The following is a 17,100-nucleotide window of genomic DNA, read 5'->3' on the forward strand; positions in this document are numbered from 1 at the left end:
TGAATGGATTGTAACTATTGGATTAGAATTTAATAGTTACTATAGATGTATTTATATTTAAAATCTAGAGACGTTTGTACATGATTGGTTTTATTTATAATATAAAGAGGGTAAATTATCATAGGCATACACTATAAGATATCTCAAACATCTCGTGTAAGCGAGTCAAATTTTTTAGTTTTTGTATGGGAATCAAATTGTTTAATTGTTTGATTGTTATCACGGTGGTTGTTTATATAAATTTTTTTTTAAGTATTTTATATATATAATAAATGTGGGTAATAAAAATACATTAAAAATAGATAGATTGAAATATTTGGAATAATAAATGGTAGAACTTTGGCCCAGTGTCGAGAGAGGTCTATTTTAAATGTATTTTTCTCTGAAATAATATTGAAACCTTGTCTTAAAAGTTAAAATTGATGGGTGGGATAAATAATAATAATAATAATAATAATAATAATAATAATAATAGAAATTCTTATGCTTTGGTTGATGTGAAGAGCATTTTAGTCAAATCACAGTCATTTGCATGCTCCTTCACATGCATGCAACTGTGGGAATGGCTAATATTATAAACCATGAAACCCCAAAAAGAGAAGGGTTTTTCTTTTTATTAGGTAAAAAGAAGAGTGATAAAGAAATGTTTCCATTAAAAAAAAAAGTATGTTTTGGTTAAATATGGAAGGCATGCATTGTTTTTTAAAATTTATATACCTAACTTGAAAAATTCACCACCTTTGGCTTGTCCTTAAATAAATAATAATTGATCTTTCTTAAGACTTCCAACAATATCAACACAATTGTCAGTTTTTTCTTTTTTTTTTTTTTGGGTCAAAGAAGAAAAACTGCAAAGAAAATTACTCATGCATTCAAACATAAAAGTATAATTGTTTGAAAATAAGTTTTATTAATTATAATATATACACGAAGTCTATGAATAAATATATATAGTTTTTTATTATAACTAAGAATATTTAGATTTTGCCAAGATTCTTCTCGGAGATACCTAAGTTTTCATGGAAAGGATTTTAATGAGATTTAATTAATTAACAAGTTAGTCACCAAAATATAATTTTATTAAGCTTTTAGTAGGTCTTCTCATATAAATTATATAATGGCTAAGTTCCACCCATGCGCTAACAAACATTAAACCTATTGTTCTTTATATCAGCAACTTGTTACTTGTTCAAACTTCAACTAAGTCATGAGTCATGACCTAACTAGTGATTGTTTATCTAAAGGACTTCCATGATTTCAAACCTACCTAAATATCAATTATAAACTAAATATCAATTTATGTTTTAATGTCATTAATTTTATTTGTACTTTGCATATTTATCGTAACATACAAATATATGTGTATTTTTTTCAAATAATTATCATTTATTTATTAACTATTCATATTTTTTTAAAAAAATTTATAAATAAAAAATAATTTTTATAAAATATATATCAACTATATATTAACGATGTGTATAGAAACGGAGTTAATTTTTTTACACAAACAACTATTTTTTCTTTGCACGTACTACATTTCAACCGTACCCCCCAACAAATACAAACATCTATTCATTTTATGATTACAATATTAAATTGAGAGATAATCCTTGTTTGATTGGAAAATTAGGTGGAAAGAAATATATAGCAACAAAAATAAAATATCAAATTCAATTGATAAAATTGCAGATGAAAAAAAAATATATATATATATATATCTTGTATTACACTGTCCAAAGGAGAGCATCTTCGTGCATGGTTGATTCAGTGAGAAGTCACAAAAAGCAATGAAAAGTGAAGACTGAGAGGTGAAACAAGAGCAAAGGCATGGCATGAGGTGTTTTCAGGCATAACATGAGGTTGTACTTTTAAATATATAAATATAATAATATGTTGAGCTTTGACTAACAAAAAGAGAAGCCAAGTTGTTCCATCATGTACCTAAATATATATATATATATATAAAGGATGACAGCTAACGGATCTCATGGTTCCCTGCATTGCTCTTTCAAACCTTTTACAGCTCTTCAAATCAATTTTTTTTTTTTAATTTTAATTACCTAACAAGTTTGGTTAGGGATATACACTGTACCTAACCCAAACATCTCATAAATCTATTTAAACAAATATATGTATAATTATTTAAATACATTTTTAATAATATTGACAAATATTTTTATTTAAAAACAATATTTTAATTAATATTCATTAAATCAAATTTTAATTAATTCAAATAAAAACTTTCTCCTAATTTTTTTTTTAAAGAACCTACAACCACTATCTAGTGCAGTGGTCAATCATATAGAGAATGAATGAGTAAACACAGAATCAAATTTATGTATGGTAGCATTTTAGCAATATTGTTTATCTAATATTCTTGAGCCAAAGTATTGTTCATAGTAATATTCAAAGGGATCTGATCAAGTCTCCTGTTAAAAAGATATTGTATTTCTCCTTTCGAGTTGCATGGTAGGAGGAATTTATTTATTCGGTGTAGTTATTGTAAATCTTCTAGGTATGCATATAGTAGATTTTCATTGCTCCATATAACGTCTGACTAATTTAATAAATTCTTAGAGAGTCGATAAACCACACTTAACTAGTGCACTTCTATATCTATTTAATTATCCATTGACAAATCCTTAAATTAGTAATGCTTGTCACCCATTATCTATTTAAAAAAACCTTTTTAATATCACATTCTTTTTTTTTTCCTCCACTCAAACTTCCCCAAATTTTAGAGCTTGCTTCAAGCTATCATTATATGATAAGATTTGATTTATGTTATTTTTAGAATAGTTATTTTTAATGGCATTTGTTCACTTGGCCTAAATCAAAACTACAACAAGAGTTTTATAATGGGATTAATGGAGAGATCTCAGTTACTATTAGTCTTCTTACTTATCATTCATCTCAAGAATTAAAAGAAAAAAAAAAAACCCCAAAAAAACTAACGTGCAAACCATAACAATTAAGTTACTAAGGTATACATACATACATACATACATACATGAGAAATTGAATAATTTCCTCAATCACATAAACGTACAATAAACAAGACTCTTTAATTTCTATGTCTTATCTCATTGTTCTCTATTTAATCAACAAATTAAGAGTATCAAGAGAAACCTTGAGCATCACATCTAGTCCTCATGAAGCCACCGGCAGCGCCGGTGACAGTGCCGGGCACCGGAAGCCTCAAATAGCAATCAATGTCCGGCCGGTATTCAATACTATTAAACACAAGCATCTTCAACTTGATCTTTGTATAGAGCTTCAAACCAATATAAAAGAAGCCTTTCTCCTTCTCCCTTGCAAATGTATCCATGCTAGAGTTTACAATCAACAAAGCTTGGCCTCTAAACACAGGACTTATCATCATGGTGCTCTTATGGCTTTGGTGAAGTTTAGACAAGACTTGGAACCCAAACCTTGAATCTCCATACAAGGCATTGACTTGAATATGTTTGTAATGGATGCCAAGCTTCTTGTTTGGATTCCTTAAGCTCATTTGAAAGGAGAAGTTGTAGTAAAGAGTGTGGTTTTGAGAGAGTTCAAACCTTGTTAATGATGCACTTTCCACGTGGACTTTGAGATCTTCAGGCAGGAAAACAAGCCAGAAGATGAGTGCCATGATGCTTAAGATGATGAAGGTGGTGGTTAAGGTTTTGCATGCCATGCAGAGGAGGGAGTAAGGTTGCCATTGAAGCTTTGTTCTGGTAGTGTTGTTCCTTGGTATGAATGCTGCTTTTCCATTAGAGATAGCTTCTTGTTTTGATTCAACCATTGCCATTGGAGATAGAGAATAAGAGATTGAGGATTAATAATTAGTGGATAGAGGTTTTATAGGAAGAAGAGATGAGATTGGGATTTGGACAATAATGGAGGTTGTTGAAGGGATTGAATGAAGAGTAGGGGCAAAGACAGCTTGTTTTAGTGATTATATTTTGGGGTGGGCCTTGGTTTAATTTGTTTGTTTTTGAGTTTTATATTCACTGAAAAGTTAACTAGATTTGTTTTATAGAAGAGCTCAAAGAACCAGTCAAAAATGAAAGTCTAATTGAAACAATATGGGATGCAACTTGTTTGACTTTGTCCAAGAGTCGCAAGCCTCAACTTTGCTCTAAAACGAGTTGACATTGTGTTGTCAGAGACGTGATGAATATATATATATATATATATATATAGAATTAAACTTAGATTGGAATTTGTTTTGTCTTCTAAATTAATGAGAGCTAAAAAAGTTGTTTTTATTTAATGGTCAAAACAAGCAATGATCTTCGCCATTTGGTATACCATCTATACAATTGAGAGTAGTTGTTACTTGTTAGTGTCCACCACAAAATATTTTTTTTTTTAATCTATTTTTTTAATAAAAGAAAAATAAAACTATTTGACATAAACATCATTACTCATAAAAGGGTAAAAACATATCAGACACAGTAACTTGCACAATTTATTTTAACTTATATTAATGTACAAAATTATTAAAAAGAAAAACAAGGAAACATCAAGCTGCTTACAATCCTACAAAGTATATTATAAAAATTTAAAAAAACATAAATACAGAAGAAAAAGAAAGCCTTTTCAGCAGTATGACTTTGCACATGATTACATAGTCCACACAAAAAACAGATACATTGCAAGTGCTCCCAATGAAATTATTGCTTCAAGAAAGAAGAGTGAAAGAGCACCAAACAAAGTCCACAGAAGAGGCTTACATGCTTCTCTGAAAACTTCAGTAGAGCTTCGGTTGATTCATGATCTACACGAAGAAAGTGTTAAGCCGCCGCAAGCCGCGGCAATTATTATATACAGTAACAGAACTATCACCAATGTCAACAAGGCCCTGCCATGACAGCAAAAATAATAAATCTTGCAGCTACTGGTGAAAACAACCAATTGATGTCGAGAAACATTAATTCGAGAAAGAATAAGCTAATGACTTTTGTAAGCAATACAATCCTATGTTAACAGAGTGTGGACATAGTTATCTATAATTTATACGCAAGCTAAGATACCTTGGTAGGTAGACTTTTATATGAAAAGAATAATTTATAGAATTGCGATGGTCAGATTCCTCAGAAGCCATGTAATTGATAACCATCCTGTGAATTAAAAATGTTTGAATAATTACTTACAAAAGTTTAGCGTTTTTCATCCACAGTGCACGACGGAGGCGTCTTGACTGTTTCCTGAAATGGAAGGCTCCATCTTGCATTGTTGCAGTTTTATCAACAAGAAGTTCAATGCGATCACCTCTCTCTAGTATCTTGTCTATATTTTCCACCATGATAGTGCGGACCTGCATGGTATTTCTTTAGTTATGCAAAATACTCTTCACTAGTTTCACATAAACCAATTATTCCTATGCAAAGTTTATAGACTGGGCCTAGTCCCAAAGATCTTGAAACACAACTCAGCAACTTAAGTCACACAATGAGAAGGTTTGATATGTTTTAATGTTTTATAGACTTTACATCCAGTGGAGGGGCTAACCAGCCAGGTGTGACCCACTGACCAACTACGCTAAAGATGCCTAACGAATAATTATGAAGCTGATTAAGGGTTCAAGAAAAGGGTAGCTGCATCAAACATGTCAAAATACCTGCTCATTTGATGACAAACTACAACAACACCAACAAAATATTATAGAATCAGACTTTATTTTGATCAATCTCTTCTTATAATTTTGCCCCATTTCGTTGAAACTAAAAAAAGCCCAGCTCATTCACTGGATGTATTTGTGCATACTTACAGTAAAGGAAAATATGCCTAAACCAAAAATGCCCAATGAGAATATAAAAAACTCCTGACAGGAACCTTAAACAGAGCTTTATCACCCAAGGAAGTCTCAAACTCTTTTTCAAATACTATATAGCTTTATCAACTAAGCAAGTCTCAAACCTCTTTTCAAATACTTTGAAAGGATTACTTGCCTCATTTACTTCACCTCGCACACGATTGAGTGTGTCAGCACTGGGATTACTAGAGAAATATTCCATCTGCTGATGCAATACTCTAGAAAACTCATCATTCATAGCATAAGCTAGCGCAGAATGGGCAACTCTGCCATAATTCTTCATGAATCGCATGTGAATATCCTCCAAATAAGAGAAAGGAATTCTCCCTGGAAAGGAACCAACGTAAGGAAAACCAACAAAATACAAAATATATGAACAAGACAGACAATGATAAATGAAATAAATTAAAACATGTATATAAATAAATCTGAGAGAGACAATAAAAAATATAACAAGACCTCATAAACTAATCTCACAAATGCAAAATGCACAAGAGTAAATATATTGAATGCCAGAAACACCACAATTGTAAGTTGTTGCTCATGAAGAAATGAGTTTAGATGGATGAAACAATTTAGCATGGAAAGCAAAACCAACTAACAGGAAAGTGGATAAAACCACCTACTCCACACAGGGTAAACAAGAAATTACAAGCAACAAACATAAAAGTTAGAACTGTGCCCTTTCAGATAAATGAGTTGATATAACCTCCATTAAACCATTGCCTAATTTCCCTTAGAAGTAAAGGAAAAAAAAAATCAGATGACCATGACCATCTTGGAAATCAGGGCACAACAACAATTTCATAATTTTGGAAAGTCTAAACCAGCATACTTTGTTTCATTCATGCCTTGGTATTTAGTCACAGCAGAGATCAAAATAGGGCACGAAGATATTCTTGGTAAAGTAATCTGGTTACATGACCACTATTAAGTTGAAAGAGCTGGAAAACTCAAGCTAGATCCATGACGTGCATGAAATTAACTTCATCCTGAAATCAACCAAGATTTCAAGGTAGATCATGAAAGTAGTTACTGCCTTGTCATTCCAGTCTAGGACAAAAAAGAAAGATAATTCCTTTCTATGATCCCATATCATACCAGTCTAAGTTAACAAAAGAGATTATTCCTCTCCTCATCCCGTATTCATAAAAGTCATCAAGTAGAATCATTCCTTTCATATTGTTTTATTACTACACTATTCAAGAGGCTCACTTCATCATAAAAAACTTTGACAGTGTGTTAGTGTGAGTTTAGCAATAGGTGGCATGAGCATAACACATCTGAGTGTATATATAGATATATGCTTACCAAACTTCCACATTCAATCCTTCTTTATTCACTCAATTTCCTAGACTCATTCTTTCCTAGACTCATTCTACCTAAAACTTCTACAAGATTACCACAACCTGTCTGAACTGGGCAACTAAAATCATACTCTTACAATGAGAATTTCTGCCACTATGATCTTAATACCGTATCAAAGCTTATCTAAGACCAGAGTAGATACTACAAAAACGAAAGAGTTGGATGCTTAAGATCACAATAGACACTACCCAGGCTAATAAGAACTACATAGTTATTACAAATAAATAAAAAAAAAAAAAAAGCTCTTTTGCTCTCCTAAGAACAACCAATGGAACTATGTATTCTGAAAGCGACCAAGACCCACTTTTTATTCAGTAGAAAGGCAAAAGTTGTAAAATTTGATGAACATCAATAAAGCAGGTTAGAAAAGCGTGTTTGGCACAACATCAAAATCATAAATTTATTCGATAACAATTTCAATAGAAGCACAATTATTTCACCAAGAATCAACAAACAAATCTTTAGATCAAGTGAATCCAAAACCCTAAAATCAATTAAACTAACGGAGAAACGAAATCCTACACTGAGAAAAAAAAAAACAAAACAAAACAAAAACAAAAACAAAAACAAAAACCAAACAAGATCCGAAAAGAATAGATAAAGGGGATGGCAAACGAACTGCCGAAGGTGTCATTGGCCATGCAAATGAAGGTGATGCCATCGGATCGGAGGACGTGGAATATGTAGCGATCCTGGGAAAAGCTCATCCTCGAGTCCGGCTCCGATCCCGGCGACAATTTCTCCAGGATCCGGCGACCCACGGCACCGGCGTTGCCTGTGACGGCGCTGAACTCGGCGAGGACCACGGTACCCCTCGCTACAACGGCGTAGAGGATCGCCATCGGAGGAGAAGGGAACGATCGATCGCTCACCGGAGACGGCGGAGATCACGCTATCGACTGAAACCCCCAATATTCTTCCAGAATCGTACTATAAAGAGTGACGACAACGGGATTTTTGTTTTTAATTATAAAAAAAGCATATAGATATTAGTAATAATTTTTTTAAAAATAATAAACTGTTGTCAAAGACAGACATGTACAATAGTGCATCAGTTATATTAGCTACTGTTATCATATTGTAATAACACCGCTGACTTAAAAATTTGTTAATATTTTTTTCATTACATATATAGTGAAAAATTTAGCCCAATCAATAAACAGCTCAGGGATTGAAACTCCTAGGTCTCGGTACACGACTGTAAAAATAGTATATAAATACTATATAATATATTAATATTGTATAAATTCTCCAATGTATAGTACTATATGATATTATGATGGACAACTCTAGACATCAAAATCTTATTAAGCCACTGTTATTATTACACTTCCATATTTGTTTATTCCTTGACAGCACTTTCCTCTTTTTTGAAAAAAAAAAATAATAATAATAATTTTGTAGATAACAAAAAGATAATAATAATAATTTTGTAGATAACAAAAAGATAATAAACCTTGCAATTAATCAAGAAACGCTATTCTTTTATAAATTAAATTTGTATTCACGCTAACAGGTAAATACGAAAAAGCAAAAAAGTTTTACTTGATGCTGGCCCATCCACCAAAATTCTCTTAAAAATTATTTTCTGTTTTGTTTATAATGTAACATTAAAACTGAGTAACCCAGAACCTTCAGATAGAGATATCTTTGCACAAGAATATATATATATATATATATATATACATATATAAAAAAGAAAGGACTGCATTTAGACTCAATTGAGTCATTCTATTTTGATCTAATTTATATATGAAAAGGCAGTGTTTCACCCAGAAGTAATGAGGGCAAAATCACACCATACATTAACTCAGCCTAGATTTTAACATTACAGTGAAATGCAAGGTAGCAGCTGCAGCATTCCTCCTAAAAAAAACTCTTGCTAACACTTTCTGCCCATCTTTTGTAACAATACATAGGCACCAAACAATAGCAACAGTAAATTTTCAACTCATGATGATGATCAGAAAAGGTGAAGAAGCCATTGTGATGCTGTTTCTGAGTTCTATCTATGCTCTTCTACAACTGAAGTTTCTCTCAGATTTGAGCCGCCAGAAGAGCTGGAGCTCGGGGAGGATAATGCTGCCGAACCTACACCATTCGTCTTGACATGTATGTGATGATTTTCTTCTGAGTTTACAGTTACGACAGGTTCAGAGGATGGCGCAGAAAGATCCTCGGGGGCTCGTTGAGGTTGAAGTAGCTCCATGCGCCTTAGTGATGGCACATCGCCTTCACAATACCTGTGCCATAATTTTCGGTAGGTGTACTCTAGTCCATTAACAAATTTTGCCCCATTACAGACAGGAGATCTCGACATTAGTTCCCGGAGAGTCATTCTTAACTCGGAAAGAGCTCGGATATCAGAGGCTAATTGGATCGCCAATCGGACGTACTCATCCTCTGTGTGAGCAACCAAACGATCCAATCCTGCAGAGAAAGAAATAAGACCATTGTAAATTGTTGAGATGGTCTGATTGTTATATTGGTTAATCTCTTGGACATTAATTTACACTAAAAGAGAGACAGAAATATAAATATACATATATATTTGGTGCATAAACAGGTAAAGTAGAAAAGGTTGAGGAGAATCACAGGTAAAATAAAAAATTTTGTTTAGCATTGATTGCCTGCATAAACAATTGCATTCTGAAAGTACATGCAAGATCATCCATGTTAACTATAAGTAGGCTGCTACCGAACCACCAGAGTATGACCCAGAACTAGATCAACTACAACACTAGCAAGGTTATAAAATGCCATTCAGAATAAAAATGAGGCAGGCATTACATTGCAGAAGTAGATATAGAATTTACTGACCAACTTTAGTGAGAAGGCTGACACCAACATTATGTGCATGTACCACACCAGCCATGGTGACACATGGAACTCCCATATACAAAGATTCACATGTAGTAGTTGTGCCCGCATATGGGAAAGTGTCCAAGCTACAAAAAAAAGAAAAGAAAAAAATCCATTCATATCATCAAAATTGAAAGATGCCACAAGCTAGGCCCTACACAAAACACAAAAAAGATTTTTGCTCACCTGATATCCATCAGGGAATATGCTTGCATGTGGTCGTGATTGAGAAGAATTAAAGGCAGAAGATCAACACGCAATGGTTCCAGCCCTAGCTGCTCTAATGTTGAAAGAAACCTCTGTCTGACACTATCGCAACAAAAGGGCTTACATTTAACTACCAATCGAGAGTTAGGGACTGCACATAATATCTTTGCCCAAACTTGCAATACTTTGGGTGTTATCTGCAGAAAAATAAATAAATAAATAAAAGAAAAACAAGCATAAAGAGAGAGACAGAGAGAGAAAGGAGGAGGAAAGAAGCTTATAACAATGCTATTTAGGTGCTAATCTGGAATAACAAAAGCAAACCAGAAATGTACCTTGGCCAGATTGTTAAAACTGCCAAAAGTAATAAAACCATTGGCAAGAGCTGGGGTTGGTAAAACAGGCCCTGCTTCTGGAGAAGGGGTATAACATAGAAAGCATTCAGGAAGGCGTACCAATTCTTCAACATGCCTGTCCAATATAAATTTCAATTAGAAACCATTGTTTGTATTAACAGTTTCTTGGCAACATGGTAATCTACTGTTGAAAATTAATACAACTTCCAGGCCTACTTCTGCTTTGTATTAGGTGGATCTGCCAGCGAATCTGTGATTCTATAATCAATTGTAGGTAAACCAGTTGTATTTGGGTAACCAATCCAGGTTGCCTACAAGGAAACAAGCAAAGAGATCAAATAATATCTTGACTGAAATATACTGTATTTGTAACAGAATTACAAAGATGTGGCATAAATTTCAATCAATTCATTATAAAAAAAGGTGAAAGGAAAACATCAGGTGATTAAAGATCACGTCCTCATTCAATTCTAATTTACAAATACCTGAACTGGAGCTGGTCTGCAAGCCATCATCCCTAACCTATTATTAGCTGTGTGGCCAGTGAGTTCCACAAGAATGTCAACTTTATCATCTCTGATCATGCATGCAACTTTCTTCTCATCTATCCCATATATATCTCTCCAAAGGCCACCTTTTTTCAGGACTCTGTCCCTGAATTTATGAGTCTTAGCATCCGCCTACAAATTTATATTCACCAGTTAAAAGGATACAGGAATCATTTCTTTCAGAAGATGTGATACAATAACAATCAGAAAAATAGAATAAAAGAAAGGTAGGCAGCAACAAAGATGCGGCGCATTATAATCAAATTCATGAGAAGAATGAAATATGTACAACATATTGGTGCGCACATACTATAAGCACCCAAACCTAAAATATGAAGCATGAACAATGTGATAGTACCTTGACAACAGCAGAATACACAACCACCTTGTATCTTGTATAATCATGGTACAGAAGGGGTGCTTCTATGAAATATGATACAGAATGAGTGAAATAATCAGGAGACACATATCCAATTATCAGTGGCCGTTCCTTAACTTTTGTGTTATCCCAACTAGTATACTGTGGGAATAGCTTCATAAAACGCCTCCCCCATTCTCTGCAAAATGGAACAGGGATTTAGACAAAAAGACCATAAAATACTATATATTTGAAGTAGTTGTAAATTCAGCCAATAACATGAATTACACAGGAATATTACTGGAACATTAAATTATTATAACATAAATATGTCAATTCACATGAATCAAATATGCTCATATCAGTCTTTCAAGCATTAAAAGCAATGCGCGTAATTTGAACTTCACAAGAATCATCAACAGGGGCATTACCTCATGTCATGGCAAACCATGGCAAGGTGAGCCTCAAAAAAGACTTTTAATATTAATTGGTTTGTTTTAATATCCAAATAATTTATCAGTCAATTAGAACATGAGAAAGCCATAGAAGAAACTCATATGGACCATACAATTAGTCTATCCTCATCAGTTGAACAGAATTGTGTTTGCTTCTACGTAGCTAATATAAATGTATTTCCATGGGCCCGCTGCTATACATGCAAGCTTAGTTACATGAAGTTAAGTACTTGACAAAGATGGCATACAGATGTAACTCTGAAAATGTTTTACCTGTGAGCTTCAAAAAGTTTATCATCTGCTCCTTCATTTATATAATTCATAGCCAGCAATCGATTCTGCAAAAATGGCAGTAATAAGATTCGTATGGAAAGGTGAAAAAGGTAATTATTTGAAAAGAAAAATTAAAAGATGAGAACATATAAGAGAACAGAGTACAACAAAATTCTTGAACAAGATATATCCAGTTAGCAATGCCACTCAAAAAGATCAGCCACAGAGAGCTCTCTACTTCCAAAACATGGATGCTTAATGATTAAGATGTTACCTGGATCATCAAAATCATAGTAATCCAGTAAGACTTACTGTTCACTTTCACAGTAAAACTAGCATTATTTGTAATTTAGTTCTGTAGAGTAGCTCTTTGGTCAGAGAACAGGATAGATTCAGTGTAACTGAACATCATGTTTTTCAAGGGCTGATTAATCAGCATAGAAGCCTCGTGATCAACCTGGACCAGGTGCTTGAAGCATGCAACAAATTATCTAGAGTTTCCTGGTTCAGTTCATTTTGTAAGTGCAAGATGGGTTTCAATTTACATCTGAAATCAATAAACATGGAATGGTGCAACCACTTGCATGCATTAAGACCAACACCAAGACAAGCCCAAATAACTTAAGCCAGACTACCAACTAACGGATCACTGGTTACTGGCAAGAGGAATACCTGCCCTGCATTACGTGAATCAGGATCAATCTGAAGGCACCTCTCATATGCCTCTATTGCAAGAGAAATATTGCCTGCATCTCTGTATAGAACTCCTACGCAAACAATAAATTTGAATAAAGATGAGCATAGAACGTTAACCTTATTCTAGTTATCTGAAGTCAATAACCTTGAACCATTTGAAGGTCAATAATATGATAATTGACTACAAACAACAATAGTAGTATGATTGTTTTGTATAATCACATAAGACATTCTATAAAATAATAGCATATAAAAGAAGTCAACTGGAACAATGTTGAAGTATTGAAAGAATTTAAATAGACATTCTATAAATTAAGATAATTCAGAGAGATCAGAAAGTACCAACAAAGCATACTCATTTGATGAGAATACAGCAATTTGCACTAGCAAGTTATCACTTATCCAAGCCACATAATAATTAAAAAAAAAAAGAACAATATAAGAAAGCAAGGAGGGACATAGTATTCAGGAGGCACCTAAATTATTATATGCTTCAGCATATGTAGGATTTGCAATAATGGCTTTCTCAATCATACTTGCCGCAGCATCCATTTTTCCCTGTAAAATTTGAAGAATTGGGGCGAGCATCGGATATCAAAGTACAAACATATTAAGTAAACAAATATCAGGTGTGTGCACACATGAGTGTGAGTGCATGAAAGATAAGAGTTAAGGCAAACCTGAACAGTATAGACAACACCGAGGTTGTTTAAAGATTGAGAAAAATTTGGCTTAATAGATAAAGCCATCTACAAAATACAAAGCCAATTAGTTGAATGCCCATTCAAAATAAATAAAAAAGCGATATACAAACAAGGCCATTAAGAACAGAAATATATAGCATTAATTGGCTGCACTCTATATGACCAAACTCACTTGATAGCACTCCACAGCTTTGTCAAGGTTGTCCCTGTCTTTGTATATTACTCCCAAATTATTGCAGGCTTCCGCACAGTGAGGATTGAAGTGTAGTGCGAGTTCATAAAATACAACTGCCTTCATAAAGAGGTCCGACATTTTAGATATCAGTTGAAAGTGACTAAAAACTCAGTTAAAACCTTACACACAAAAAAATTAGCAATTCAAATGTGATCAAGAAAACAGAAACTTATAATTTGACCAGAAGATTTCTTGAAGCTTCGCAATAGGAAGGTGAATACCAGATCAAAAACAGCATTCTGAGCTCAAAGGAAAACTAGCATGACATGGACAAAAAAAAAATTATTCAAATTACCATGTCAAACTTCAGCATTTCCCCATATGCAACACCAAGATTGTACATTGCATCAGCATAGTGCCAATTATAATACAAAGCTTTCTTGTAGTAAGCCACACCTTGGTCAATGTCACCCTCTAGTTTAACCTGGAAAGATCATAGAGTATGAATGGCCTGGTGAGCAAAACAAAAGCATATTCTGTTTCGTTACTTTTGTTTTATTTTGACAGTCAAAAGTGGTAAGATCTGTGTACAAACCATTGAAAAAATAAAAAAAATACAAGTGAATCACATAATAATCAAATGACAAATAAGACCTCACACCAAACCAGAACCGAAAGGAACCAAGAAAAATATGGAAGTGAAAGTGAATCAAACACAGCTTTAGATCAAATCATATGGTGTCATATGTAGTGCAAAGTTTAATGGCAATTAAAAAGGATCACAAAGCAGCATGACCATCAATGGTGACACGAAATTAAAAGAAGAAACATGAAGCCATACAGACAACACCTTGTCATGGCTGTGTTAGCAAATCATTCAGAAAGTAGAGTCAAGCTTCCAGCTATAGAAAATAAATAAAAAACAATCAAGGAATAAAGGCATACCTTTGTCCCCAAGTCTGTCAAAGCAATTGCCATATTATTTTTAGCAATCTCAAAATTTGGAGAAACCGTCAGACACCTGATGGAGCATGACAACCAAGAAAATTCAAGTCAGGATACAACATATATCATTCACTACATGCAACACTTCAACATAGTATAAAATACCTCTCATAGCAAGCAATAGCCGATTCCAAGTCTCCGCGATTTTTATATATCACACCCATATTGCAGTAAGCTTCTGCATACATTGGCCTTTGTAAGGCAGCCTTTTCATAGCAACCAAGAGCCATATCATATTGCATCATCTCTGAGTAAACCACTCCAAGGTTGTAATATGCAGGCTGCATCAAATCATCAGTGGGGGAAGTTTATCACTCTTGATATATGAAATACATAGGTTAGATTGAAAGATAAAAGAAAGTAGATATATGGTTAGGTGCTTTGACGGTCACAAACATTGAACTAAAGGAGGAAGCCTAATCATAAAAGCATACTTACAGCATAGTGGCTGTCAACTTTTATAGCTTCACAGTACTTTTGGATTCCCTCCTCAGTTTTCCCTGAAAGCTTTAAGCTGGTGCCCAGATCAGTCAAGACAATTGCAAGGCATTCAGCCGCAGGCTTGAATGAAGGGTCAGCCTTCAAAGCCTTCTCATATGACTGCATTTAAGTCACAGAAAAGTTGGAAACTTTTCAAGGAGAGATACTGTAAGAAATAATAAATAATAAACAGTACATATAGACTATCTAGTCTATAACAAGCACATAAACAAATAAATTGCCTGGAAGAAAATTGAAAACAAGCTGATTGGACGCTAAACATTTATCTTTGAAGCAATCCAGGTCAAATTCCACCTTGCGCCACTCAATGAAAATATATCAGGAAGAGAACAGCATAAGAAAGAAGATATACCTGAGCAGCCTCCGAAAGACGGCCTTCCTCTTTATAAAGGACTCCAATATGAGTAAGGGCGCATGCATTCAATGGGTCCAACCTGGCGGCGTCTGAAAAGCAATCAAATGCCTGCCTTGGCATGTTCTGCATTTGCAAGCAAATCCCCTTTCCAATGAGAGCATCTACGTTTCCGCTGTCCTTCTCAAGGGCATTGTCATAAAGTACAAGAGCATCTGCAAACTTGTTCCTAGACCGCAATATGTTGGCATATGAAAGAGTATCCTTCCCTTGAAACCTTTGCCGAGGAGGAGAAGCCTGGTCTGAACCCACACTTGCACTCGAAGATGTCCCGGGTCCATTCAAGTTTCCCAAAACCACACCATCCCTCTCAAACCCATTCGGCTCCATCCGCGCCATTCAAAAAAGGGAACACCCTTTCCACAGTTCTCTGAACAAGCAAAACAACATCACAAAAAGGAAAAAAAAAAACCATCTTTCCATCAGCCGCTTCAGTCCCACGGACTACAGAACTAAAATCAGAACTTGGATAGATAGATTTACTCCGAAAAATTACAATTGACTAGAATCAACACAAACACCAAAAGAAAAATCAAGATTTGTAAGTCCCATTCAGAAAGCTACCAACTTGGAACTCATTTAGTATCCGCAGTCCATTATCCTTTCAGCAAAAATTAGAAACCACAATCAATTTCACAAACCTAGAACACCACCAAACAACCCAAACATTCAACGAGAAACACAATAGGGATCACAAGAACACATTCCGGACGCTTAAACCCCCAATACCCACATAACAAGAATCAAAACCCCGAGATAAAAACTATTAAAAAATAGAGAATAGAAAAGATAACACATCCACACACAACCACCATCCAAGAGTTCTTAAAAAAAAAAATAAAAAGGAAAATCAAAAGGGAAAAATAAAAAAGGCAACAAAAAAGAAGAAAGTCAGAGATGCGAAGGAGAAGGAGAAGGAGAAGCTAGGGATTCGAGTGCTCACATTGGGGAGCGAGCCAGGGGGGAGATCCCATGGGGGCGCCGGCGTGGAGGGCGAGAGGAGGAGGAGGGATGGAGACGAGGGTTTTGGGCGCGAGTGGTGCAGCAAAGAGAGAAAGAGGAGAAGAAAAAAGGGCCCTTTTTTTTCTCACTTTCTTTTTTTCACAGCTTTTTATTTCCCCTTTTCTTTTTATTTCTCTCCGACACGGTACCAAGCGCATGGGCCCCACCTCCTTTTGTCGCTAGTCAATGGTCAGGGCCCATTTCAATTTATGTAATTAGGCCCATTAAAGATATTTCGAATTTGGGCCTTGCTGGCCTGGTCCACTTTTAAACAAGTGTTTGTATATTTATAATTGTAATCCACTCTGAAGATCTTATTTTTAAAAATAATTTAAATATTTTTTCATAATTTATTTTAATTACTTTAAAAAAAAT

At 34.3% G+C, this 17,100-nt stretch overlaps 3 protein-coding genes across 3 annotated transcripts; all 3 read right to left on the reverse strand.

Moving 5' to 3' along the window:
* Nucleotides 1-2,992: 2,992 nt before the first annotated feature.
* Nucleotides 2,993-3,792, reverse strand: LOC120262357 (NDR1/HIN1-like protein 2). Its single transcript, XM_039270455.1, has one exon. It carries the CDS (start codon nucleotides 3,785-3,787, stop codon nucleotides 3,119-3,121), a length of 669 nt encoding a protein of 222 aa, XP_039126389.1. The 5' UTR covers nucleotides 3,788-3,792; the 3' UTR covers nucleotides 2,993-3,118.
* A 724-nt stretch (nucleotides 3,793-4,516) lies between these two features.
* On the reverse strand, nucleotides 4,517-8,113 carry LOC120261755 (vesicle-associated membrane protein 714). Its single transcript, XM_039269738.1, has 4 exons — nucleotides 7,791-8,113; nucleotides 5,940-6,130; nucleotides 5,142-5,305; nucleotides 4,517-4,849 (listed from the first exon to the last, which is right to left on the reverse strand). Exons 1-4 carry the CDS (start codon nucleotides 8,011-8,013, stop codon nucleotides 4,759-4,761), a joined length of 669 nt encoding a protein of 222 aa, XP_039125672.1. The 5' UTR covers nucleotides 8,014-8,113; the 3' UTR covers nucleotides 4,517-4,758.
* A 768-nt stretch (nucleotides 8,114-8,881) lies between these two features.
* LOC120261105 (probable UDP-N-acetylglucosamine--peptide N-acetylglucosaminyltransferase SPINDLY) lies at nucleotides 8,882-16,807 on the reverse strand. Its single transcript, XM_039268803.1, has 18 exons — nucleotides 16,667-16,807; nucleotides 15,664-16,093; nucleotides 15,249-15,410; nucleotides 14,916-15,091; nucleotides 14,751-14,826; nucleotides 14,161-14,289; nucleotides 13,803-13,922; nucleotides 13,607-13,675; nucleotides 13,403-13,484; nucleotides 12,903-12,997; nucleotides 12,231-12,295; nucleotides 11,503-11,701; nucleotides 11,082-11,276; nucleotides 10,813-10,907; nucleotides 10,576-10,711; nucleotides 10,220-10,437; nucleotides 9,992-10,119; nucleotides 8,882-9,601 (listed from the first exon to the last, which is right to left on the reverse strand). Exons 2-18 carry the CDS (start codon nucleotides 16,060-16,062, stop codon nucleotides 9,177-9,179), a joined length of 2,769 nt encoding a protein of 922 aa, XP_039124737.1. The 5' UTR covers nucleotides 16,063-16,093; nucleotides 16,667-16,807; the 3' UTR covers nucleotides 8,882-9,176.
* Between the last annotated feature and the right edge of the window lie 293 nt (nucleotides 16,808-17,100).

This window comes from Dioscorea cayenensis, chromosome 5 (genome assembly GCF_009730915.1).
Source record: "Dioscorea cayenensis subsp. rotundata cultivar TDr96_F1 chromosome 5, TDr96_F1_v2_PseudoChromosome.rev07_lg8_w22 25.fasta, whole genome shotgun sequence".
NCBI classification, from domain to species: Eukaryota; Viridiplantae; Streptophyta; class Magnoliopsida; order Dioscoreales; family Dioscoreaceae; genus Dioscorea; species Dioscorea cayenensis.